Genomic DNA, 24,986 nt, shown 5'->3' on the forward strand with positions numbered 1-24,986 from the left:
GCAGACTGATCCCGGAGTTAGCCTGAGCACACGGGTCTCAAATCAGTCAGTGTCTTGGGGACTCTCAGCTAAGTGGGACAGAGAGTTCTGTTGGAGGAAAGAATAAGGCATGGAAGCTTAGCACTTGAGAAAGCTTCCCGAGTGTTCAGGATTCACGTTGCTTTCTCCAAAGGCTTCCATGAAGCATCAGACAGAAGAAAAAAGGGAGCAGAACATCAGTTGCTATGGTTTTAGCTTTTCATAGGAAATACCCAACTGTCGATTTTCCCTGTATAAAAGTTCATCCCTTAAATGACCAACCCATGATGCCAAAAAGCAGAAGGTAAAACACAGGTCATTTCTGCTGCTGAGCCAGCATATTCCACAGCAACTAGCAGCTTCACACATCAAAGGGTAACGGGCAAAATGTGAACAAGGACTCCTAGAGAGTTCTCCCTGCCCCCAGAAATGACAGGTTTCTCTTTTTTACTTAAAACAGAGGTCACATATTGGCAAATGACCAAATAATGCTTAAGAAAAACCATGGATGCTCCCCCATCTCTGCAATCCACCAGATACTTTATCCTGGAGTGCTGCCTTTACATTCACAGCCTGTAGAGTCTCAATAAAAGCAGGGCCTCCACCATTCTTCCTGAGCTGGTGTTTTCATGAGTCGTTTCTGCTCACAGGACTTGGTCAGTGTCTCCCATTGCATCATGTGCCTATCAGAAGATGGACTTTTCATGGCAGCACACAACATTATGAGTAAATATATCATTAGATATTCCACTCCCTCTTTTTCTATTGTACTCAGGCTCGCTCGCTCATTTAACATCTCTTGCACACAATAAGCATGCAACACCCATCTGCCTTAATTCATTGTATATAAAGTAAGTATCACAGATCTGGTGACTAAGGAGACTGCACATAAAGCATAAAGCAGAAATTTCCTGACACCTTTGTGAGTAACTGAGAAGAATGACACTAACAGTTTCTGAGGTATGGGCAGGCTTGTGATATCAAAACCTCATGTGTTTGCTGAGGGCCCATGGAGATATGCACTCTGTATATATTTGGGAGACCTTGGCATTACTGGGGGAGGCATGTGGGTGGAAGTATTTGGGATAGAAAAGGACAGTCCTAGTTGACAATGATCATACTGAGCACATGGGTTTGGGTGATGATAACCACCACCACTTACTGCCTGCACTTACAGGTCCTACCCTCCATGCAACAGGGTCCCCAGGTCCCAAAACAATGTCCCAGACACCAAGGGAGCATAAACAGACTGATAACCCCCACTCCTCCCTGACCCCAGGCTGTCTGCTCTGAGTTTCCTTATGTGGGATGACTGGACTTGACTGGAGTGTCTCCGTCTCTGGCTCTGGCTCCAGCTCCTCAGAGGTCGCCTGCCTCCCTTGGCTGGAGCCTTGTTGGGACCGAGGCCAGTCACAGCTCTTAGCCCCTCAAAACCTCGCTCAAGTCTAATGTTCAGCATGTTCACTGACCAGAAAGTGAATAAGCACACACATTAATAACCACTTCTGCCAAAAAACATAAAAATCACTTTTGCCAGAAACTGCTCTCTGGAACACCACTGCCCTCTCCGAGCTCAGGACCCATCTTCTCAGCCTGCACTAAGCCCTCCGCAGGCTGGCTCTGCATCCAAACCCACAGACGTTATCTGGTTCTAGCAGACTGGGCGGAGTTTACATTTTCCAAAGACATAAAAACCTGTAACTGCAAACACACTCTGTCTTTGCTCCAATTACCTCATTCTCTTGAAGCAAAATGAAATTTGAAACCATACAGAGGTTCTGGTGCTGAAGGGAGAGCATTAGCATAAATATTGGCTTGGCGGAACTTACATTTTTCTTGCACTGAACTGAAGTGCTTGCTTTTTTTTTTCTTCCTTCCTGCCTCATGCATTTTCTGAACATCAGCAAAAAACTAGTTTTGTCATCAGAAAACTGCTCTGGCCTGGCTTTTAAATCTAGCTGCTTGCACCTATCAGAGAACTGATCAGGGGTAACTACTTTTGACTAAAAAAAATCATGTAGTAAAATACCGACTCTGAAGAGAGCTGGAACCTAAGGTCACCGTGTCTGTGAACGGAGCCCGCAGGTGACTGGGATGTGCACTGTAAAAGGGTCTAGCAGGCAGCTTCAAAGAGTCTGTCAGTTCACCGTATTTTTATCAGCTTCCGTGTTCTGTTTTGATCACTTACAACAGAAACAAGCACAAATTCAGGCAGCCAACATCACCGCAGCAAAAATGCCCTCAGTCTGAAAGCACTGGAAGGCTGAAAAGTCACTCTTGGTCTAGGGGTCTTAATTTATATTGTGACAGAAATTCTTAGAGGTAATCCTGTTTTGAGTTCTTTGATTGAGTTTAACATCTGTAGGGATCTATGTCTGTGTCAGTTTATAGAGTTGGAGTTAACCAGTGGGCCTTACCACTTACCCACATCATGGCATCCTTTTAGAGGTAGTATCCTTGAAGGATGGCATTTTTTCTTTTCTAAAAATAACAGTCTTTTATACCTATGAATCATCCCCAGTCTAAGGACCTATCCTCTTCTCCGCCACACATGACCAACTTCTCCCAGGCACTACCTTGAACTTCCATCCGTGTGGTCTTATCCACGCTGTGGTTCAAGATCCTATACTCATTCTGCCTAAGCCAAAGCAAGTGTCACTTGCCACATACTTGTCACTTCCTCCTCTGAGCTCCCACAGCCCTTTGCTCCTATGTCTACTGTGTATTCACCGTAATGTACATCAAGCTCAGAATCATGCCATGTGCCCATCAGGAACATGAAAACCAAACAAGCAGAGGGCAGAGAATTTTTTTAACTACTGCTGCATGCAGTGCCTGGCTCCTCAAAGTTGCCCAACAAACAATTGTTCAATGGATAAAGGAATTGCTGTGCCCAAGGAATTACAACACATTCATCATAGTCCAGTAGCAATAGAGAAGATACATGTGTTGTCTTTTTACTTAAGAAAAAGCACTGATGTGTGTGAAAAAAGCAGACAGTTCAAGAGCAGTTTGGAAATGGTTCCAAAATTCCAACCTGTCTCTCAACACTGTCTGGGGCTAAGCTATAAAAATGTAATGGAGGAAACCCCCCACCAGCATGATTAGAATTCACCCTCAAAGGTGGGAAGAGAAATGAGAAATAACAGCATCAAAGCGATGAGCAGCTTAGGCTTTGCCTGGGTGCAGCCAGAACATCGACTTCACCCAGTGCCCGGAGACCATGGGAGCCTTCTTCACGCACCTCCTGCAGGCAGGCGCTGTGCCAGACGCTGCTCCTTATCCGCCTGAGTGTCCGTTTGTAATGACACGCTCCACCATCTCAGGAAGCCCTTTCTTTGACCCTTCCAGGCTTACTTACCTCTTCAGGAAAACCTTCACTTGCCAGCTCTCAACCCCTCACTCCACACAACTGGTCCTTCCTCTGTCTTCCTGAAGCTCTTTGTTCATGTCTAGTGCAACACCTCCTGTGACTCAGAGGACATACATCCCTCCTGCTTGACTGTAGGTCTCTCATGGGCACAGACACCATTTTCCAGCTTCGTATGACCATCTTCAGCCCACAGGATTGAGAGACAGGAGGTGCTTGGTAAATGTTACCTGAATTGATTCACATTTCTGTTTTCTCCGTCAGAAATTACACCTATACCTTAAGTACCCTGTGGGAATAAGCCAAATGCCATTCTGAGTGCAGCTTACCTCTTTAAGAACCAGCACACATTTGCCGGGTCCCACGGACTGAGGTAGCTCGGCAATTCTCCCCTTGTTTAGGTAAGGGCCTGAGAAACATCTGTGATTGATGAAGAGCTGAGGACAGCAGTATTTCCCGTTGACAGTACCTGTGGGGAAGAGCGACACAGCTGATGCTTCAGGAACCAACAAAAAGCTTGCTTCATCCACTTAGTTGGCAAAACTACCCAGAGGCACACAGTGTCTTAGTATCTTAACATTTTATAGACACAATAATATCTTAGAAATCTTGACTATTTTTCTACCATATAAAATAAATTGTTTATTGTGCAGTATTTAAGACACAGAACATGCAAAATTTAAGACAATGATAACTAAGGTTATCAGGATGAGGCTTAAGGGGAAAAAACCATGCAGAGCTGAGTCCTGGTGTGTCCAGCCCCAGAAACTCCTCCCAGAGGCAACCACTCCCTGGCACTGGTATTTATCATTCTCTGAATCCTACCACACACAGACACATGCATATGTTTAACGACAAGACAGATATATGTTAAGCCTTCCGTAAATGGTTTTTGGCAACATTCTGTTTGTCCAACATGAAGTTTCTGAGATCCACCCAAGTTGGTAAACAATTATCCCAAACACTCATTCATTTTTCACTTCTGTGTATTATTCCATTGTAGGAATAGATTACAATGGAGGTTTCCATTCTCTTTTTGATGGACATTAAGTTGCTTCCACCTTTTCAACGTTACCAACAGTGTTTTAATGAATACAACTGTAAAAATCTACTCCTGTTTATGGACCAGAGGTATATACACACACACACATGTGTGTGCACGTGTACACACACACACATATACTTGGACATATATATATGTCCAAGTATATAACAAGGAGTAAAGATACATAGCCATGGGGCCTGCGTATCTTTAGTTTTACTAGACGTGGCCAGACTGTTTTCCCAATGACTGCCCAAATTGATACTTGAATAAGCACCATGTAAGAGTTTCTCGTCTGCCACTAGGTATTGGGCTTCTTCATTCTGTCGATCTGATGGATGTGTAATGTCCCTAACACTGACTTAAATTTGCATTTCCCTCATTATTCTTTCAACTTAGAAAGTGAACAGGGCAAGTTGTTGGTCTCGCTGTATCTCCAGTTGCCACAGGGAAAAGGAGAATAACTAAATGGTATCACCCCAAAGCTCCTGGATACCTAAAAACACAGAATGAAGCTTCACTTTCAGCTGAGAGACTTACTCTCTCCCACTGCTGCTCCAAGCTAAGCTGCACTCTCTGTGGAATTTCTTTACAGAAACTGCTGTAATTATGATGGCAATTTAACAGTCCAAGAATTTTTGTTCTCATAGAACCTCAACTAAAAACCAGCAGGTAAGAAGGGAGAAATATAATTTTCTTCATATAAGAAGAAAGAAGTAAAATAATTATAGACTCTGAAAGAATAGCAGACGTGGCTCTTTTAAAGGCATTTTGAAGTTTCAATTCTATACAACAGGCAAAAAAATTAAATCTACCACTGCATTTACATGGAAATTTTTGGAAGGATTACTCTGCCCAAACATTAAGAAAAACAATTTTAGTAAACCTACTCATAAAACTGCTCTCTTTACAATGAGGATAACTTCAACTAATAGAATTTTTCCATAGCATATAGGTTTTAACCCCAGAATCCAGAGCAAGTTTCATTTTGACTAGAAAATACAATTGTTAATCAAATATATTACTTAATGTAACCAACTTGTCTATGATCAGACTTGTGGTCAAAGGGTAATTCCCTTTCATGTTTTCAAAGATCACTGCAAGATGTAGGATTTTGTATATTAAAAAACATATTATTCACAACCAGCTATTCAAACACAAAGGGTTTTAAGGAACAATTCTAAAGCCCACAGGGACTTAAGTATTAACCACCATTGTAAAAATGCAAGTGGAACTGGCATAAAATATTAAAAAACGAATACCTAAAAATGATTACTTTCAACTCCTTTTTCCACATTATTTTCCACAACACACAGACTTAACTGGGCTCAGAATTTCTCAGTAGTTCACGGGCCCTTTTCCTGCAGACCAAGAGAACTGTCTAGGGCTACAGACCAAGTAGTAGAAAACGAGAGGGACAAAGAATTTAGCTAAAAAAACCTTTTTCTAAAGTATAGGTATCCACTAATAAGTAGCAACAGAGTAAAAGAGAATAGGCGCAAAGCTGAGATATTCTTATGTCGACCTAAAATTGTGTGCATATCTCCACTCGTGGCAACAAACTGGGAAGTGACAGAGAGCCCTCAGTAGTTCATTTACCTGTGGTGTCCAGGGAAGGGAATAGACATAGGTCATGAGGTATTTTCTCGACAGGCACTGTGGATGGCAATCTGTTGATAAAGAAAATAAAACTTTCATGGGTCGCACACTGTAGGAGAAACCAGTACATTCCAAAGTCTTTTTATAATGTAAAGTGACTATTAGAGAAATCTAAGAGTCTAGTAAGACAGGATGTGTGCACTTGGGAGCAACATCTGTAGGAACACATAAAAAGATCACTTAGACAGGTTGTTCTCAATTCTCTAATAACACAAAGATATCTGATCCTCGTGCGGTCATCACTGATCAATGAGGTTCTTGTAGGTCATGGGCTGGTCTCTTGCTATAGAATTATAATAATGTCCTTAGTTGGATTTTGAGCATGCAGAAACATCAACTTACATTGACTTTAATTATATTCAGCTTTCTCTTTAATGTCTACATGAAAACCACTTTTTGGTGACCTTTGATTTCTGGGGACTGTGATTGTGTAGGACACAGCCACACCAAAAACAAGACTTTCGAAGAAAACCCATGAGCTGATGGTTCTTAAAATGTGAAGTAGGCTTATTCTAGGATAAAAGTCTACATTACATTTCAGTACAAAGTTGCTGAATAAATATAAAAAAAATATAATCTTAGGGGGAAAAAATAGAATGGGTTTCACAGGGGTATCCAGGTTGGCTGGGTAGAAATCACAATAGAAAAGCTACATAAAGTCGAAGTAAACCAATATGAGAGATATAGTTGGGTCATCTACAACACTGGTTCTCAAAGTTGCTTGGGAGCTTGTTCGGCATGCAGGTGCTCAGGCCCCACTTTAGACATGTCGAGTCAGAAGTTCTGGGGACAGGAGCCCAGCAACCTGTGTTTGACGAGTGGTATAGGTGACTGATCCATGGACTACAAGTTTAGGAGTTATAAATTCAAATTTGGATTCAATAATGAAACTACTTTATTACTTATTCTTTATGTCAATGTTATCCAGATAAAACTGGAATCAGATTGTTAACCTGATACACTGTTTAGGAATGAATGTGCAAGAAATAACCACAAAACTGTTACTCACACTCCAATGGCAATGCAGTTATTATTCAATTTCATTTTATTTAAATTTGGGTACATGAAAAAAATGCTGTTTTTAATTTCATTTCCATCAGTATATTAAGAAAACAGAAAGGCCTGGCAAGGGATATGTATTTTGGTATATTTCAGATATTTGCCAATATATAAAAATACTACCCACAGTTGCAAGTTTCCAAAAACATACTGCTGGCATCTATGCACACAGTCCTCATAAAGTTACAATACAACTGAAATGTGGGATAATCTGTATTTATTCAATAATGTAGGGCCTACAAATTTTACACATGGAATCTAATTTAGCTTTCCTAAACACCCCTGAGAAATAGGTATTTTACAAATGAGGGCATTGAGATGCAAAAACCTAAGCCAGCTTGCTAAAGTTCTCCCAGCTGGAAGTCTCTGACCCCCAGGCCTGGCCATGACCAGTGATGGGGGGCATGCTGGGTGGGGCTGCCTGGCCTCTCAGGCAGGACCACTGTCACAGAGAGCCATTGAGGATAATGTGTGAGACTTGGTGTCCTTCGGGTGTGCTGATGTGGAATCAAAGTGAGAAGTTATGATCTGGAATAGAAGTCCCTTCAGAAGAAGGCCCTGTGTTCTGTACAAAATACATGCACAATAAATCACGGTAGATATATTTTACTGTCATCTTCAACACCGTGCTGTGTGTTAACTCTCTGACAACAGCCACACTTCCCCTCCTCAGTAAAGACTCTCCACAGATTATTAGGAAGTTTCTGAAAACTGAACAACAAAAAAAGAAAAGAAAAACTTACTGTTTTTCTGGTTGCACAACTGCAACCTTTCTCTTCTTTTGTGCTGTAAAACAGGCAAAAAAAGAAAAAGGAAAAGAAAATCAACATGGCTAACTAGTTGGGCAAAAGCATTTTTAAAAATGGTTTGTGTAAAACCATCAGTTTTAAAGTAACAATTTAAATATGGAGAGTTATTTCATGCATGCCACATTTTATCTTAATTTCTTCTAGCATAAAATAGAATTCAACTTATCAGAAATGAGGTCTAAATAGAATTTAGTATTTAACCTTATCACTACACACTGTCTACTTCATTTTAAAATGTGATTTTAATACAAAAGAAAAACAGCACACATATCATACCTCACATGAACACACCTGATAAGATAAACTGTTGCAAGCACAATTACCCAGATGACTTTTTTCCCAAAGAAAGTGTGATAAGTCAAATAACATTACCATACTAGCTATTCCCAAATTAGGAGGAGAGGCATGTTTTTAAACTAAAACATTTTATTATTGAAAGGAGGACTGGTGCCTGGTAAATATGTCTGTCAAATATTAATATAAACCAGTCAATGATAATTTTTGGAAAAGACCATTTCCAGTTCATATTTATAACCGATTAGAACCATGTTAACAAAGAAGACCAGAGCTTTTGGCATCTATTAATTTTGGCACAGATATTCTTGCATCTTCCAACATAAGCATAAATTAATCCAACAAAACTTCTAAAGCTGTCAAGAGTTTAGTGGGTTTAGAGTTAGAGGGAAAAATTGAAAAAAGGATGCCTTGAGATTGAAATAATTATCCTGAGATCAAAATTTTAAAAATATTTTAAAGTGAGGGAAAGCTAATACTCTCACTAAATAGACTCATTGAGCAGCATGATACTTGTGAAAGAACAATCCCTTAAAATCCACCTTTGTCTACAATCAGAGCTACCTTCTTTATGCCACACAATGTCCCACCCTGCTCTTGAGGAATATCGAATAGGAGGACTCTAGGTTCCCTTCAAAATCTGCTGCCATCAGGGAATGAAAGGTCAACTGTGAGACGGAACTTTTTTTATAGCAATGTTCTGAGATTCTACATAAGAGTACCATATAGTATATTCAGTACGCACATAGTGTACACCCTGGTATACTGCTAGAAAGGAGTAAAGCTGGCATATAAATTACATTAAAAATATGGACAGCCTGTGGAATTCATGCTTTCTGCAAGATTGAAATCATGGCAGGTCCAGAAACTGATGCCCAATTCCAATTCACTGGTATCAAAAAATATTTCAACTCTTACACTCCCACAGGACGAATGAATTGTGTACTGGCTACATATGGAGGCATTGCTTTGCTGGTTTTATACTTTAAGTTAAAGCCTAAGAAAAATCCAGGTGTGAAAGCAGCATAAAAGGATTCTAAACTGTACCTCATCTGTAATTTCCCCTGCCTGGAGAAGCTAATGTCAACTCATCATGTGATACTCAATTTGTACAATATGAAAAAGATCCCTGGCCAGTGTGGCTCAGTTGGTTGGAACATCATCCTGTAGAACAAATGGTTCCAAGTTTGATTCTCAGTCAAGGCACATACCCAGATTGTGGGTTCAAACCCCATCAAGGTACATATGAGAGGGCAACCAACTGATGTTTCTCTCACATCAATGATTCATTCTCATTCTCATATTCTCTCTCTCTCTCTCTCTCTCTCTCTCTCTCTCTCTCTCTCTCTCTCCAAAAAAATGTCCTCAGGCAAGGATAAAAAAAAATACACGAGAAATATAATCTATTACATAAAAATTTAAAGCCCCTTAAGGACCCCAAATTTTAACTAGTATTTTTGATACACCTATAGTGGGATAATTAATGCCAAGATTTATTAGGTTTGAAGATTTTTAAATGGTACCTTTTCAAGATAGTGACCTATAAAACATGTTAGAACATACTATTGTATATATTTACATGTGTGGGATGTTGGCTGTTGGTTTGTTTAACCACTAGTATTTCCCCCCCTGCTCATATTGTTTTAAGTTGGTATTTTTGTTATCAGAAGGATGTGATGTAATGCTCTTTTCAAAGTACAGCTGAAATCTCACTGGTTAGTGTTAAGAGTAAGTAAGTGTTTGTATCTTTCACTACATTATTGGGACCAATTCTGACTCTTAGAGTAAACCTCATGAGAAAAACTAGTCCTTTCTCAGATGTGATAATACAAAAATATAATATTTAGTTTAATTTTTAAATCTACATAATGAATTGTATATAAGACAGAGTAAAAATTCCAGACATTATCTTTGCCTCTCTATGACATTCAATTGTCTCATCACTATTACTTAGTTTGTCAACTTGTGAAATGTTCATCTCATGCAAACAGGTAAAGGATAAATGGGATTTAAAAAATTGGTGCTCTGTGGGTAATCTAAAACCTTTTCCATTGTACAGCTTGACTATACTATCTCTACAAAACTGCATATTTGTTCACCCAACCCCAGAGGTTATCCATCTCAGCTCAACCTGGGTGATACTTACAGACTGTTTTGTGTGGTGTGGTCAAAGGGTAAGCATTCGCTTCACACCAGCCCACTGGGAAGATGTCCATGGACTCAACATCAACAATAAACTCTGGAGCAGGAGTCTGCAGACCTGCATTGAAAAGCCAAGAGGACAGGTATGAATAAGTTTAACCAAAAAAGGCAAGGGAAAAAGGAAGATACTGAGCATCCCTGAGACTGAGGAAACATTCTTCTGGATATTAAACACAAAACTGAAAAAAAAAAGCCTTAGAACAGATACAAATACCTAAAATATGAAACAGCAAGAGTAAAAGGGGTTCAAATAAAGTGGGGGTTTCAAAAAGAGAGGTACTTCCTACTGAAAATGGATGGAGGAAGTAACCTAGGAACCAGTCCCTCCCTTTCCCAAGAACAGCTTTGAAATTAAAGAAGTGTGGCTGAGCTTGGGGTCAGGGCCACAGGACACACATTTAAGCCACCAAGATATTCTTTATCCAACACCAAGCAAAGATCAACCTTTAATGAAAGTTAAACATGACTGTTAAAAAGAAATAGTAAGACTCCCTAACACCAATTACAAGCAGTGAACACAGAAGACACCATATCTCCAGGTAACATGTTCCCTTATAAGTTGGAGTTACTTCTTTTGAACTCAGTTTGTGGCCTGAAGACTTTAGCTATGTCACACAAAGTCATTTCTGTAGTATGGACCTTTTAGTGGGGAGCTGCCTACCTCCTGCTTCATAAGTATAATAATGCTCTGTGACAAATCAGCATCACAGCTGAGACTCTAGAAGAGAAGAGATCTGGATATAATACTAGCTAAAGTTTTAAGGAGCCCTACTACTGACAGAATAAATTTGGAACCCAGAAAACTAGGGAAAGAAGAAAATTCTACTCTGAACCAACAGGCCTTTAAAAAAACACTTTAAGAGAAGATATTCTTGAATCAAAAGATAAGGGCTCTATCAGTAGAGAGTGACTAATGGGCTCTGACCACTAAATCTTGCTTTGCTTTGGCTTCTTCACTGAGCACCACGATGAAAGCAACACAGTAGAGCCCCTCACACACCCACATCACCACAGAACATCTGATGAATTTTTAATCACAGCGCCTCAAAATATGTAACTTAACTTCAAAAAGCTGAACACCAGCAAACACACAAGGGTTCTAACCATTTTAACTCACATGTTAGCTACAGCTATATTGGCTCCTCACCTCTTAATTCTCATCCTAAAGTAGATATTGTGGAAACATTATGTTATCTGATAAATGTAGATTCCTAATTCAATGGTAAGCCAATATATTGGTGTGTATAAAGCGCCCTGAACACTCTCAATGCAGACTCTAATATATGTGTTGCTAAGGCAAGCACCTAATGCAGATTCTGATACACACATTATCATTGCCATTAGTCACTTTGAACTTTTGATTTGTTCTCGAAGAAAGCAATTACTGTGATTATCAATCTTAATGTACTGTTTACTTAATTCTCCTATAATTTAAAAGATATATAAGCTAAATAAATGCAACCATGTTTATAGGGATTATTTTTCAACATGGTTGAATGAACACAAATCATTTCTGTCTCATACAATTCAGTTGTGCAAATTAATAAACAGAAACCTCATTTAAATTTTTATTGGCTCTGACCAGTGTGGCTCAGTGGATTGCACATTGTCCCACAAAGCAAAGGGTCACAGGTCTGATTCCCGGTCAGGGCACATGCTTAGGTTGTGGGCTGGCTGGTCCCCAGTTGGGGTGTGTGCGAGAAGCAACTGATAGATGTTTCTCTCACACATCGATGTTTCTCTTCCTCTCTTTCTCCCTCCCTTCTCCTCTCTTTAAAAACAAATACAATAAATATAATTTTAATCAATTTTAGACAGAGAGAGGAAAGGAGGGGGGAGACAGCAAGAGAGAGAAACATCAATTTGTTGTTCGACTTGTTTATACATTAATTGGTTGGCTCTTATATGTGCCCTGACCAGGGATCAGACCCACAACCTTGGTGTATCTGGATGATGCTCTAAACAACTGAGCTACTGAGCCAGGATAAACAGAAACATCATTTAAAAGGGAGGATGGGAGAGAGAACTCTCACATGTGTCACTCAATATACACTGCTGACCCCAACAAGAAGACTCCAAAAGGAAGAGACTCCAAAAGGAAGAGATGTACCTTGCATCCCTGACAGGAAGTGGTACTACTCTACTACCTCAGAAGGAGAAGATTCTTCCTTGTCCTGCAATAGCTGAACCAATGAGAAGTCACTATACTTTGAACTTTTAGTTGCCTCCAATGAACTCGTCATTTACAACCCTTCCCAATTCTATAAAAGACTGTTACCTTTGTTTATGAGTGTCTGTGGTATGCCTAGACCACATATCCCAAATTGCAATTTTTTGTTGTCCTGAATAAACTCATTTAGATGGAGATACATCTGGTTGCACATTTAAGGTCAACACGATCAACAATTAACCTATTTGTCAAAGAAATCCTCAAATAAGTAAGAAGACACCCCAAACAAACAAAAGGTAAAAAAAACTTCCCAAGTAGCTTCCAATGCGGAAGTAAGTGATTGGTCTCGTGTGCAAAGGCACGCAGTTCTCCAGAGGGTGCAATGAAGAGAGTCTCTGGGCTGGTTCCCCGTACAAAGGGACAAAGATGCTCTCGTCTTCAGGATCACAAGAACAGCATGTGTTTCTAAGCTACTCGACAATTTTGCTAACAGGCTGAATTCATCTAGTAGACATATTTGTATTTCCAGATTTATGTTTAGGTACAAGTAAGATTTTCAAGGTCAAAGTAGTACTTCAAAAAGCAGTATAAACTGAACTTTATAGCTTATTCCTTCCTGAATTAGGACTTTTGTCTTCCAATGTTCTGCTAGTTCAAACATCACATCATATTAATACTTTAATATATACACTGTGTAACAATGTATACATTAATATATTTGTAAGATTGTCTTTCCAGTATTTTAAAATTCTTTGAGTATGATTTCCATTGAATTAAACACATATTTATGAGCTATAATATGTCAGTGACCATGTTCTCAAGTATAACCCTGCCTGTCTTCCACCCCCAAATCTAGCCCATTAATGTATGTGTTAAACAAGAACTAATGAAAAAGTGGGTTTTTTATTACTCAAGAAAGTTTTTCCCAATCCTGTTCTGAATGATGGGTACCACTTTTTAATTTCCTTTTATCAACCTTCATGAATCTGTATACATAAGGCTGGACTCAGAATAGTCTTTTAGAATATAACCCCTTATTTTCCAAGATTTGAGGCCTAGTAGCTTATAAAATAATCATTAAAAATGTATACCATATTCTTTCCTTAATTATCCCAGGATTGCCAAAACTAGCTCTGCAAAGCTAAATGTTGCACTAAGGAACATAAGGAGCATTTTTATCATTTCACAGAAAAATCTCTTATATATGATACAAGACCATGCTCAATATCTGACTTTATTTCATCTGCATGAAGTCAATATGGATTCTTCTTATTCACTGTTATCCAGAACTGGCATTGCAAAAACCATCAGGAAGCCTAAATCTATATCTATGGGGAAAAACTTAAATAAGTTATCGCACATCCATAAGATAGAATATTCTGATGCTATAAAAAAGTATAAGAAACCTCTTTATATACTTATATATAAAAACATGTATGTATAGTTGAATACACAGTGTTCGGCACCGTGCAGAACACTCTGTGTAGACAGCATGCTACCATCTGCTTAAAAAGGGGAAAAGGACATATGTTTATATGTGCATGAAATAAATCTGAAAGGAAAGCAAATTATGAATACAGTCGGTGTCTTCAGGGAAAAGAACTGAGTGACTGCAGGCTTAGGGGACAGGAGGGGGAGAGAGAATTTGACCAAAGATACTTTTGTGTATTTTGGGCCCTACTGAATGAATTGCTTATTTACAATGACAACTTCACCATCATCACAATAACAACACAACAAGAAATACTCAGAGAAGAAAGGAGGAGTCTCATACATGAATACAGTCTTGCTAAGGAGGATAATGGAGGATAAGTTAGTTTCCTTAAAAGAAAATAAAGCTAAACCATGAATTATTTCACTGCTAAGAGGAGACTTTCTATACTTACAAAGCAAAAGTACAAGCATATCAGTTTGTAAGGATCACTTTGGAACCTTAAAATAATATTGCTATTTGCTCTATCCTGAGACTGTGTCCTCAGACCAGCAGATACCATTCAGTTCTGCAAAGTTTCACTCACCCTTCTTATTAGGGAGACTGTGTCATGTTCTAATCCAGCAGATAACTCTGGGCACTGCAACAGAACATGGCCTGTTCTATTCAGAACATCAGCATGAAAGAATGAGATAGCTTGTGATGACGCTGAAATATCTTAGAAACACAACCCTATCACACTCCTAACACTACATAACTGCTTAATTCTCAGCCAATTATGGAAAAGAACAAGCATGGGCGAGTGCAGGAGCAGGAGAAGCTTCTGGGGGACTGGAGGTGAGAGGGATGTGAGAGAGGAGGCTAAGGGCCAACTGTGAGGAAGGTAATTGGTTTTTGTTGAGGCCAGTAAGAGAACTGGAATGACCCCTCCATCTCAGTTAAAAGCTGGGGAGGGAAGACGGGCAAGAGGTATTTGAGGAAACAGGTTAATCTAGCCAAGATGGAGGTGTAGGTACATACACTGTGCCTCTTTGCACAACCAAAAGAAGGACAACAACAAATTTAAAAAGTGAAAATAACCAGAACTGGAAGAAAATCAAACTGTATGGAAGTCTGACAACCAAAAAGTTAAAAAAAAGAAACAGTAGAAAATACACTGGGGGAGGTTAAGGATAGTATAGGAAATGTAGAAGCCCAAGAACTTATATGTGTAACCCATGGACATGAACTAAAGGGGGGGAATGAGGGTGGGAGGGTGTGTGCAGGGTAGAGGGAATAAAGGGGGAAAATAGTACAACTATAATAACGTAATAAAATATATTAAAAAAAGAAGAATAAACATTTATCTAGACCAGCAGGAAGGGTGGAGATGGAAAACCGGATGGAGAGGACGTGAGGCAAGGTGATGGCTGGCGGAGCAGGCACTCCCATATTTGTGTGCAGATAAACTGGGAGGAACAACGAGGGAGAGAGACAGATGACACAACTCAGGGTTCCAGTATGAGGAAAGAAAACCTCAAAACCTTTGACTGACAAAACCTGTGGGGGTTGAGGTGGCAGGAGAAATACCCAGCATCACAGGAGAGTTTGTTGGAGAGACTCACAGGGTCCTAGAACGTACACAAACCCACCCACCTGGGAATCAGCATCAGAAGGGCCCAACTTGCTTGTAGGTAGCAGAGAAAGTGACTGAAAGCCTCTCCAAGAGCTGAGCAAGTGGCACTGTTCCCTCTCTGATGCCTCACCCACATACAGCACCACAACACAGTGATGTGGGTTGCCCTGCCCAGGTGAATACCTAAGGCTCTACCCCTTATTATGTAACAGGCATACCAAGACAAAAAATATGGCTCAAATGAAAGAACAGATCAAAGCTCCAGAAAAAATACAACTAAGTAATGAAGAGATAGCCAACCTATCAGATGCAGAGTCCAAAGCACTCGTAATCAGAATGCTCACAGAAATGGTTGAGTATGGTCGCAAAATAGAGGAAAAAGTGAAGGCTATGAAAAGTGAAATAAAGGAAAATGTACAGGGAACCAACAGTGAAGGGAAGGAAACCGGAACTCAAATCAATGGTTTGGAGCAGAAGGAAGAAGGAAACATTCAACCAGAACAGAATGAAGAAACAAGAATTCTAAAAAATGAGGAGAGGCTCAGGAACCTCCGGGACAACTTTAAATGTTCCAATATCTGAATCATAGGGGTGCCAGAAGGAGAAGAGGACGAGGAAGAAATTGAAAACTTATATGAAAACATAATGAAGGAGAACTTCCCCAATCTGGCAAAGGAAATAGACTTCCAGGAAGTCCAGGAAGCTCAGAGAGTCCCAAAGAAGTTGGACCCAAGGAAGTACGCACCAAGGCACATCATTTATATTACCCAAGATTAAAAAGGAGAGAATCTTAATAGCAGTAAGAGAAAAGGAGACAGTTACCTACAAAGGAGTGCCCATTAGACTCTCAGCTGATTTCTCCAAAGAAACCTTGAAGGCAAGAAGGGGCTGGGAAGAAGTATTCCAAGTCATGAAAGACAAGGACCTATATCCCAGATTACTCTATCCAGCAAAGCTTTCATTTAGAATGGAAGGGCAGATAAAGTGCTTTCCAGATAAGGTCAAGTTAAAGGAGTTCATCATCACCAAGCCCTTATTATATGAAATGTTAAAGGGACTTATGTAAGAAAAGAAGATAAAAAATACAAACAATAAAATGACAACAAACTCACAACTATCAACAACTGAACCTGAAAAAACAAAACAAAACAAAAACAAACTAAGCAAACAACTAGAACAGGTACAGATTCACAGAAATGGAGATCTCATGGAGGGTTATCAGCAGGAAAGTGGAGGGGGGAGAACAGGGGTTAAGGTACAGGAAAGAAGACACATAAATGGTAGGTACAAAATAGATGGGGAGGTTAAGAATAGTATGGGAAATGTAGAAGCCAAAGAACTTATATATATGACCCATGGACATGAACTAAGGTGGGGCATGAAGGTGGGAGAGGGGGTACAGGGTAGAGGGAAATAAAGGGGAGAGAAAAATAGGACAACTGTAATAGCATAATCAAAAAATATTTTTTAAAAAGAAACAAGTTATCATTGTTCAGCACCCTCGTTAATGTAGTTAAAGGTCACACCTAATTCTGATGGGCTCAGTGTATGATTAAAAGGAAAAGCACTAGCCCTGACTGAATTGCTCAGCTGGTTAAAGCGTTGTCCCGTACACCAATGACTTGCAGGCTAGATCCCTGATCTGGGCATTTACAGGAGGCAACCATTCTGTTTCTGTCTCCCTGGTTCTCTCTCTAAAATCAATAAACATATCCTTGGGTAAAGATTTAAAAAAACAAAGAATTGGATGCTGGGAATCTTGTGGGTCACCTGTCATACTTCTTCCATCTACAAATGCCCATCTAGGAATAAGATTTTATAGTACACCTTTGTTAGCTCCAGAGCTAAATTCCTAAGAAATAAAGAGAAGAGGTGAACTGTGGCTAGCAAGATCCAGATATGATAGAAAACAGACAAATTAAAGAAACACCACAGAAATGGGATTACACGTGTGTGTGTGTGTGTGTGTGTGTGTGTGTGTGTGTGTGTGTGGAGACAGAGACATATACACTCACAGGTTGCAAATATTTACAGCACTTAATATAGGCCAGTCACTTTTCTAAGAGTTTAATCCTCAGAGACAGGGACTATTTTCACCCCCATTTTACAGATGAGTAAATGAAGGCACAGAAAAAGACCAAATAGCCAGTAAGTGGCAGATCCAGGATTTAAACCCAGGCAATCTAGCTCTAGAGCCTTAAAAAGCATGTGAGGTGGACAGTTCTCTCTCTGTCTTTCTCTGTCTCTGTCTCTGTCTCTGTCTTTCTTCAGTTTGTTGTTTCTAGTCTATTTAGCAAGTTTTAATTCCTCTTAGGGCCCCCTATCCTTTCTGCAGAATTCCACTAGGAGGTAGCCATTGCTGCCTACCGCAGAAGAAGAAGGTGCCAGATCTACCCTCTCTCTGCAGGCAGAGTTGGGCTCAGACCTCTTCAACAGAAACATGGTCAGTCAGAAGTCACATTCAGCACAGTGGCAGCTTGAAAGCTCAAACTCTGCTTTGGTTTCTGCTGCAAAGCCTCCTGTAGCATCCATCAAAAAGCCTCCCTCCCAAATTCCCATTTTGCTGGGACAGCCAGAGCCGGTTTTGTTCCTGGCCACCAAGCACCTGCTAGCTGAGCATCAGGTTTTGGGACAAAACAAATTCGGGAGTAATTAGGCTTGCTCCACAGATGGCTCCCATTGCTTGGCCACCTTCCCTGTGCAGGACACATTGCTCCTGTATCCTGATTTGCTGAAGCAGCTTCTCCCCAAAATACCTCATTGCAGCCCATAGCCTCTTTTTAAAGATTTTAAATTCATCCACACTGACTAGAAATGTAATGATTTTCATATTTGCATTTTCCTTTGTTTAATTTTTGCAGGTCTAAAGAAATGCTTATTAACCACCTGACTTTTTCACAAATTATGGGAAGGCTTAAGGGGCAGTTTTCTGCACCTGGTCTCCTAAACAGAACAGGTTGACTCACACACATTTCTTTGAACCACGCCACACTCTGGCCATTTGATCTCTGAGTCCTTTACAAACTCCAGTGTCCATACAAATCACCTGGGGAGGGAGACTTTAAAATGCAGATCCCCAGGCCCTGCTTCCAGGACTCGGAGGCACTGGGGTCTGTGGTAGCCCCAGGAATCTGAATTTTAGTAGGATTCTTGTTGATTATAATATGGAAGGTACTGAACCACGCATATAAGGCAATTGACCAAGGAGTTTTTAAATTCTAGCTTACAAGTATAAAATACCTCACGATTTCAAAATTCAGTTTGTGAAATAGTAGTTGTTAAGGGGTTGCTGTATCCTAAATTGCTTTCTCATTCGGGAACATATTTTACTTATTCCTCATGTGCATTCAACAAGCACTGAGTGAGCTGCACGTGCATGAACTCATGTACAAATACCACGCTGTGTGACAGGCCAGGATGGGAGCACAGCCCTGTGCGATGACTCTCAGCGCCGCTGGCAATACCGGGATGTTCTCAGACACCATGAGTGGCCTATTCAGGTGGAGCACAGGCTCCATGTGAGGAGGTAACGCTGCACTGAAGAGGCGCTGCTTCTCTCTTTGCTTGTCATCACCTCCCCTTACTGGATTCTGACTATTCTGTGCCAAACACAACTCTGAGCACTTTATAGACACTACTTCTCTCAGCCAATCTCCACAACCATCTTATAAGGTAGAACCAATTATTATATACATTGTATAGAGCTGTACGAATAAGAAAAAGGATTTTAAACTCAAAAAGTACTCATGCTCAAACATCTAGGAAGCATCTAGGAAGCAGTGCATAGACTGCAGGGGGGGTTGCAGAACTTGAATCTTAGCTCTGTAAGAAATACAGACTCCGCACCTGTTAGGAGGAAGGCAATGACTGTATTTACAAAGCAGCCACCTCTTAGAGCTATGTGAAGAGGTAGGGGAAAGCAGTTAGGAGACTCCTGAAATCCTAAGAGTAAGGGAGGGAGACCTAAACTGGGGTGTGGCAGTGAGAAGAGAGAGAGATGCGGAGGGGACACTGGGCTACCGCAGTGACTACCTGGTCATGGGAGCTGTGGGGTGCAAACAGACAAGAGTTATTCTAGCACTAACTCAGATGGCTTTGTGATTTCTAATTTAGGCAAAGTAATGGTGCCATCAGGTCAGACCAAAAACTGGAGGGGAGCAGATGCAGGTGTTACACAGTGAGGTCCGGTGGGAAGATACTGATGTGCACATGGATGTGCTTTGTAGGGAGATGGAAATGGGAGGTGTGACTGTTTGCTGTGACTGGCAGGTATATGGATGTGTGAGCACAGAATTGCTGTTTGAAGTCACAAAGGAAGACGAGATGGTATGGGCACCAGGGAAGAAAAGGACTTTGAAGAATTCTGACCTTAATGTGTGAGGAAAGCAGAGCAAAGGTGAAACCAGGAACCTCATCTAAGGAAAAGTCAGAGGGGAAGAGAAACCTGTCCAGCCAGTATTCTGGAAACCATGAGAGGAGGACTATGAAGGAGGGACCACTGTAGGTCAAAAGCTGCAAAGAGGAAGCAGGACAGAACCACCTCAGAGAAGGAGAATGACCAATGATTACAGGGAAACATACGTAAAAAGAAAACATCCTCCGTAAAAAACAAAAAACAACCAAAACAAGAGATGGAAAATGTGTATTAACCCTCCTCACAAGAGGAGAAGAGAAAACTGAATGTGCAGGGAAAATGAGGCCAGGAAAGGGAATTACTGGGAATGGAAAGGCATGACACCTGCCATGTCAGGGGCATGAAGTCGTTACAGAAATTGCCTCCCTTGCATCCACTGCTGCACCCAATATAAGAGCAGAGCTAACAAGGCATGTCTTGTTTCGTACTTAATGTTAAAGATGAAACTTAATGTTCATCAGCTAACTTGCCAATAAGAATAAGCCTCCATCACTTCATTATGTAATCTGAGATCTTGTAGATATGATTTCCACAAAACAAAGTTTTCTTTTAAGATTAAGTAGAATGAGGGAATACTGATTATGGCCGATTGGCTCTCAGCACCAAGTCCCCCTTCCTCTCTGCCTGCAGGGGATGGAGATCTAGAAAATTAAACTCCCAGACTCCCTTCCACGATAGAGTAGAGTTCAAAATCGGTTCCATCGCTGGCATCTACTCTTGTGGGCTTTGAAGGACAGAAAGGGGCACAGACCACCTTCCTGCTGTCATGACTACTGGCAAGCAAGGTCATGGAGTGTCGGCAGCTGGACTTGGTACGTCCATTTCCAGTCATAAACTTCAAGGGTCTCTGAGGCTGCTGGAGCACCTCCAACGTTTCCCCACAAGCTTCTCAGTTGTGAGCGGGACAGGAGCCAGTGGCAGGCCGCGGATTGCAGCTTCCTGCCCATGGGGTTCCACCGGGGCCTTAAAATAGAGTCTGTGTCAGCCTCATGATCTCTGTCTGGGCACCTCGTTTCCTGCCATAGTCTTTTCCTGCTTGAAATATCTATTGTGCTTTCTTGACTGACGCCAAGGCAGAAAGGATTATACCTCCAGTTTCTAAGTTCTATGGGTCCTCCAAGCTCATTTCATCTTACTATTAAATGCTGAAACTTACAGCCTGGCACTTATCTACTTATCAGAGTAAACTGCACTTTGCTGCCCCTGCATCCCAAGAAAATGTGAGTTCTGGGCCTAGGCAGACCTAAAGAACTTACTTTTGACCTATCCGAGCATCTAGAACAGTGCTGTTCAAAAGAACTTCCTGCGTGGGTGGAAATGTTCCGTGTCTGGGCTGTCCAAAATAGCAGCCACAAGCCTCACGTGACTACTGAACACTTCACTTCACAGAGTACAACTGAGGAACCGAAATTGTAACCTAATTTTAACTACTTTAAAATGATATGTAGCAACTTGTGACTAGGAGCCACCATGGTGCACAGCACAGATCTAAAATCCATTCATCTCCTGAGAATCTCTCCTGCAGGGATTGGATCTGGGGTCCATGAATTCCACAGAGATCCATTCAAGAATTGTTTTGAGGGGACTCGTGAATCATCTGAAATTGCACCAAAAATTGTATACACATGCAAGTACATTTTTCTGAGTGTTCACAGCTTTCATCAGAATCTCAAATGTCCTATAGAAAATGTAAAAAAAAATGTTCTGCGACTGCAGTCCATGCTAAGAATGCCGGCATTACTTAGCTCTAATAAGATAACCTGGTTCAAAGTAGACTTCATTTTTCAGGATATCTACATGGGAACCACCTAGGTCCTCTATCAAAATACTTTTCCATGTCCACCCTGGTTCTGGCCCTCATTCCTATGTCTGAAATGGAATCAATTTTGCCACAAGGGGCTCAGGCACAAAACTCCATTAACCATACTTAGTGTATTACCTCATTTATTCATTGATCAAATCATCAAATAGTTGAGAGTCAACCAAGTACAGAAGACAAGGAATGCAAGAAACAAGCCAATTCAGGCCACTGGACCCAAGAAAGACAGTGGCATTGGGGCAAAGGGTGGGGGAACCAAACAGAAAACACCAGCTGAAAGTCTAAGGAGCAGGGGGACCGCTCAATCCCCTGACAACTCTGCACAGCCAGGTCACACCGCCCCCCGGGGCTGATGGCTAGAGGTTTGCCCTCTAGGAAAGACGAACCAGAGTGACTTAGAGTTGGAAACACCAGGAGACATCCGAGAACAAGGAAAAAACAAGGGATAAAATAGGACTATGTGAAAGGCCATGCACCAAGAGTAAAAGGCCTGAACGTTTCCACCATCACTCCTAACAACACAGTTGTAAGCTGAGTTAGGACACTGCCAGTTGCAGGTGGAGGGGGTGAGGACAGCCCGGCCTGGTCAGGGAAGTGTCCTGCAAGGTGCTGTGCAGTGTTTCAGTCTTAAAGGACGTGGAGAAAAGGGAACCAGCAGAGGATCACACGCCAAGGTCTATTTCACCGCAGCCAAGAAGCTGAGAAAAAAAAAATCAGATACATCAAAACCCTGGCACTGGACAATTCCAAAGGGCATGCATTTCTTAAGAGGGAAAAAGGAGAGAGCATATCTGTCCTTGAATTGTCACTGCACCCTGTGTTTAAATACCTACACCAAAATTCTACAGAAGGCACACAGGCTTAAAGAGTCCCCGTGTTGCTGATGATGGCTGTCACCTCATGGAAACCAGGGGCCGTATTCGAACTGGGCCCTGGATATTCCAAGCTTGTCAATGTGGAATGTGAAGTTCACAGGGGAGGATGCAACTCCTGGATGCTAGAAAGCTACTGTCCGAACTACACAGCACACAAAGACACACAGACTGAAGTGCATACACCGTGGTACACAGACTGGGACTGAAAGTACTGGGTAACAAGCGCCTCGGGACGTCCTTCTCTCCCGACGTTCCCAGTGCAAAAACACTTGCTGGGAATCCCCTTTGTGTTCATTCATGACAGCGATCTCAACTTCAAAACCAGGTTTTGGTGCTCATGTTCTAAAGCTGTCTACCAAGGTTACTGTAGCGGCAACAATGAAAAGAACTACGTAACTTAGCAGAAATGAAGTCTGCTAGTCATCATGCCTTTTATGACATACCAGACACTTCTGCCTCAGCTGCAAGGAAAAAATACTTCATATTCAGGAATATGGAGCATATCACATCTCTTCTAAATGAGAAATCATATTAATAATAATGACCGTAAGAGAAACTAAGAAGGCAATGCAAAAATTTAAACTCTCAGAGAGTTCACACACTGTGAGGGTGAAGAGAACACCCTAACCCTATTTGCCCCTGAAGAAGATGATCTGAAATGTATGTGAAGTGACTTGTTTTGTACAATGCAAACTGTGTGGCCGCAATGCTGGAGGTATTAAAACTGAAGGCGATTTATATTATGTGGATAACGCTCGCTCATAACGGTACAGAGATTACCTAGAGGAGAACATTATTTTAAGAAAAAACATGACAATATCCTTCCCAAAACACAAAGCCCCATCCTAATAAATCGCCCTTGCTCATTGTCAGCAGCTTGAGAGAGCTTGAGATTCTATCCAAATATGCACCTAAAATAAGATTACACTGATCTCATATATTTTATTCATTGCTCCCCTTTCAACATCAGCTCCTTCGGACACTCAAAGGACTATCTGACTTCAAGAGAAGTGAAATATTAAATAAAAATCACCATTTTAATGACCTGAAAGTGGCCAATTAACCATGAGTTGAAAATACTTCAAATCAATTTAATGCACAAATATAACTGATAAATTGTTATGAAGTACTTCATAAATTTAAGTGCCAAATAAATGGTCTGTAATCAGAATCACCATCATCATAAAAACACTCTCACAGTCACAAACTGACCATAGTGAGTCTCTAATAGTTTATCCCCAGGACTGAGGAAAGACAACACCATAGACACAGAACTGAAATAATGAGAAGGAAGTGCCAGTAAACTTGCCATTATGTCAAATGGTAAATGTTCAAACAAGGGCCAAGAACAAAACAAACAAACCCCCCCAAAAAATTTAAGCCAGTTCAAGGAGACTGAGTGGACTTTTACTTTATTGAATGAGACAAATGCATATTTGTGACCAATAATTACAGATAGACAATATTCAACAGATCATTTAATTTTCTTTTCTTCAGCTGTGTAAGGTCTGGAGAAATGGACAATTTACTTTTTGACCTTCTTCCTAATGCTAAACTCACTGCCATTACTACAGAATGAAAGCACTCTGGAGAATGAGCAGAAGAGCTGGCATGAGCTGACATATTTCTTTGCTATAAATCCAGAAATTTATATCCAAAGAAAAACAGCAATAAGGCCCTGGCTGGTGTGGCTCAGTGGATTGAGTGACGGCCTGCAAACCAAAGGGTTGCCAGTTCAATTCCCAGTCTACGGCATATGCCTGGGTTGCAGGCCATGTCACTGGTTGGGGTGGGGGGGGCACGTGTGAGAGGCAACCACATTGATGTTTCTCTCCCTCAGTTTCTCCTTTCCTTCCCCTCTCTCTAAAAATAAATAAATAAAATCTTTTAGAAAACCAGCAGTAAGGAGAAAAGACTGACAAAAAATGTTAAGGAAACACTCAAAGTTAATCATCACTCTTTTACAAACTGGGAAGCTGTGGGGTCTAGTGAATTAAGCAACAAAGTTGTCGAGAGCAATGTAATCGAACCCTAGGCACATCTTAAGACTTAAGATGGTTTCTCTATCTACAGAAATTGGGGTAATCTTACTGCTGTCTGCATTAGGTAATTAACTTCTGTGATGCACTATGGAAGTACAAACTGTTAAATAAATTCTGACTACCAAAGAATTTTAACCAGAATGTGCTAAATAATAAGGATGACACA

General features: G+C 40.8%; 2 protein-coding genes across 10 annotated transcripts in view; one reads left to right on the forward strand and one right to left on the reverse strand.

Annotated features, from left to right (window-relative positions):
- SFMBT2 (Scm like with four mbt domains 2) overlaps positions 1 to 24,986 on the reverse strand; it is a 220,977-nt gene that overhangs the window by 36,163 nt on the left and 159,828 nt on the right. For all 9 annotated transcript variants that reach the window (XM_045858039.1, XM_045858046.1, XM_045858038.1 and 6 more), the window contains 4 exons: positions 10,398 to 10,511; positions 7,892 to 7,934; positions 6,030 to 6,100; positions 3,718 to 3,857 (listed from right to left, as the gene is read on the reverse strand). In XM_045858039.1, the coding sequence (XP_045713995.1) occupies positions 3,718 to 3,857; positions 6,030 to 6,100; positions 7,892 to 7,934; positions 10,398 to 10,511 (368 nt within the window). The remainder of the gene's footprint in view (positions 1 to 3,717; positions 3,858 to 6,029; positions 6,101 to 7,891; positions 7,935 to 10,397; positions 10,512 to 24,986) is intronic.
- On the forward strand, positions 9,071 to 9,368 carry LOC123831234 (ATP synthase membrane subunit K, mitochondrial-like). The gene has a single exon (XM_045858048.1). The coding sequence runs from the start codon at positions 9,104 to 9,106 to the stop codon at positions 9,278 to 9,280; it is 177 nt and encodes a 58-aa protein (XP_045714004.1). The 5' UTR covers positions 9,071 to 9,103; the 3' UTR covers positions 9,281 to 9,368.

Source organism: Phyllostomus hastatus, unplaced genomic scaffold (genome assembly GCF_019186645.2).
Source record: "Phyllostomus hastatus isolate PE091 unplaced genomic scaffold, TTU_PhHast_1.1 phas_scaffold_1674, whole genome shotgun sequence".
Taxonomy (NCBI): domain Eukaryota; kingdom Metazoa; phylum Chordata; class Mammalia; order Chiroptera; family Phyllostomidae; genus Phyllostomus; species Phyllostomus hastatus.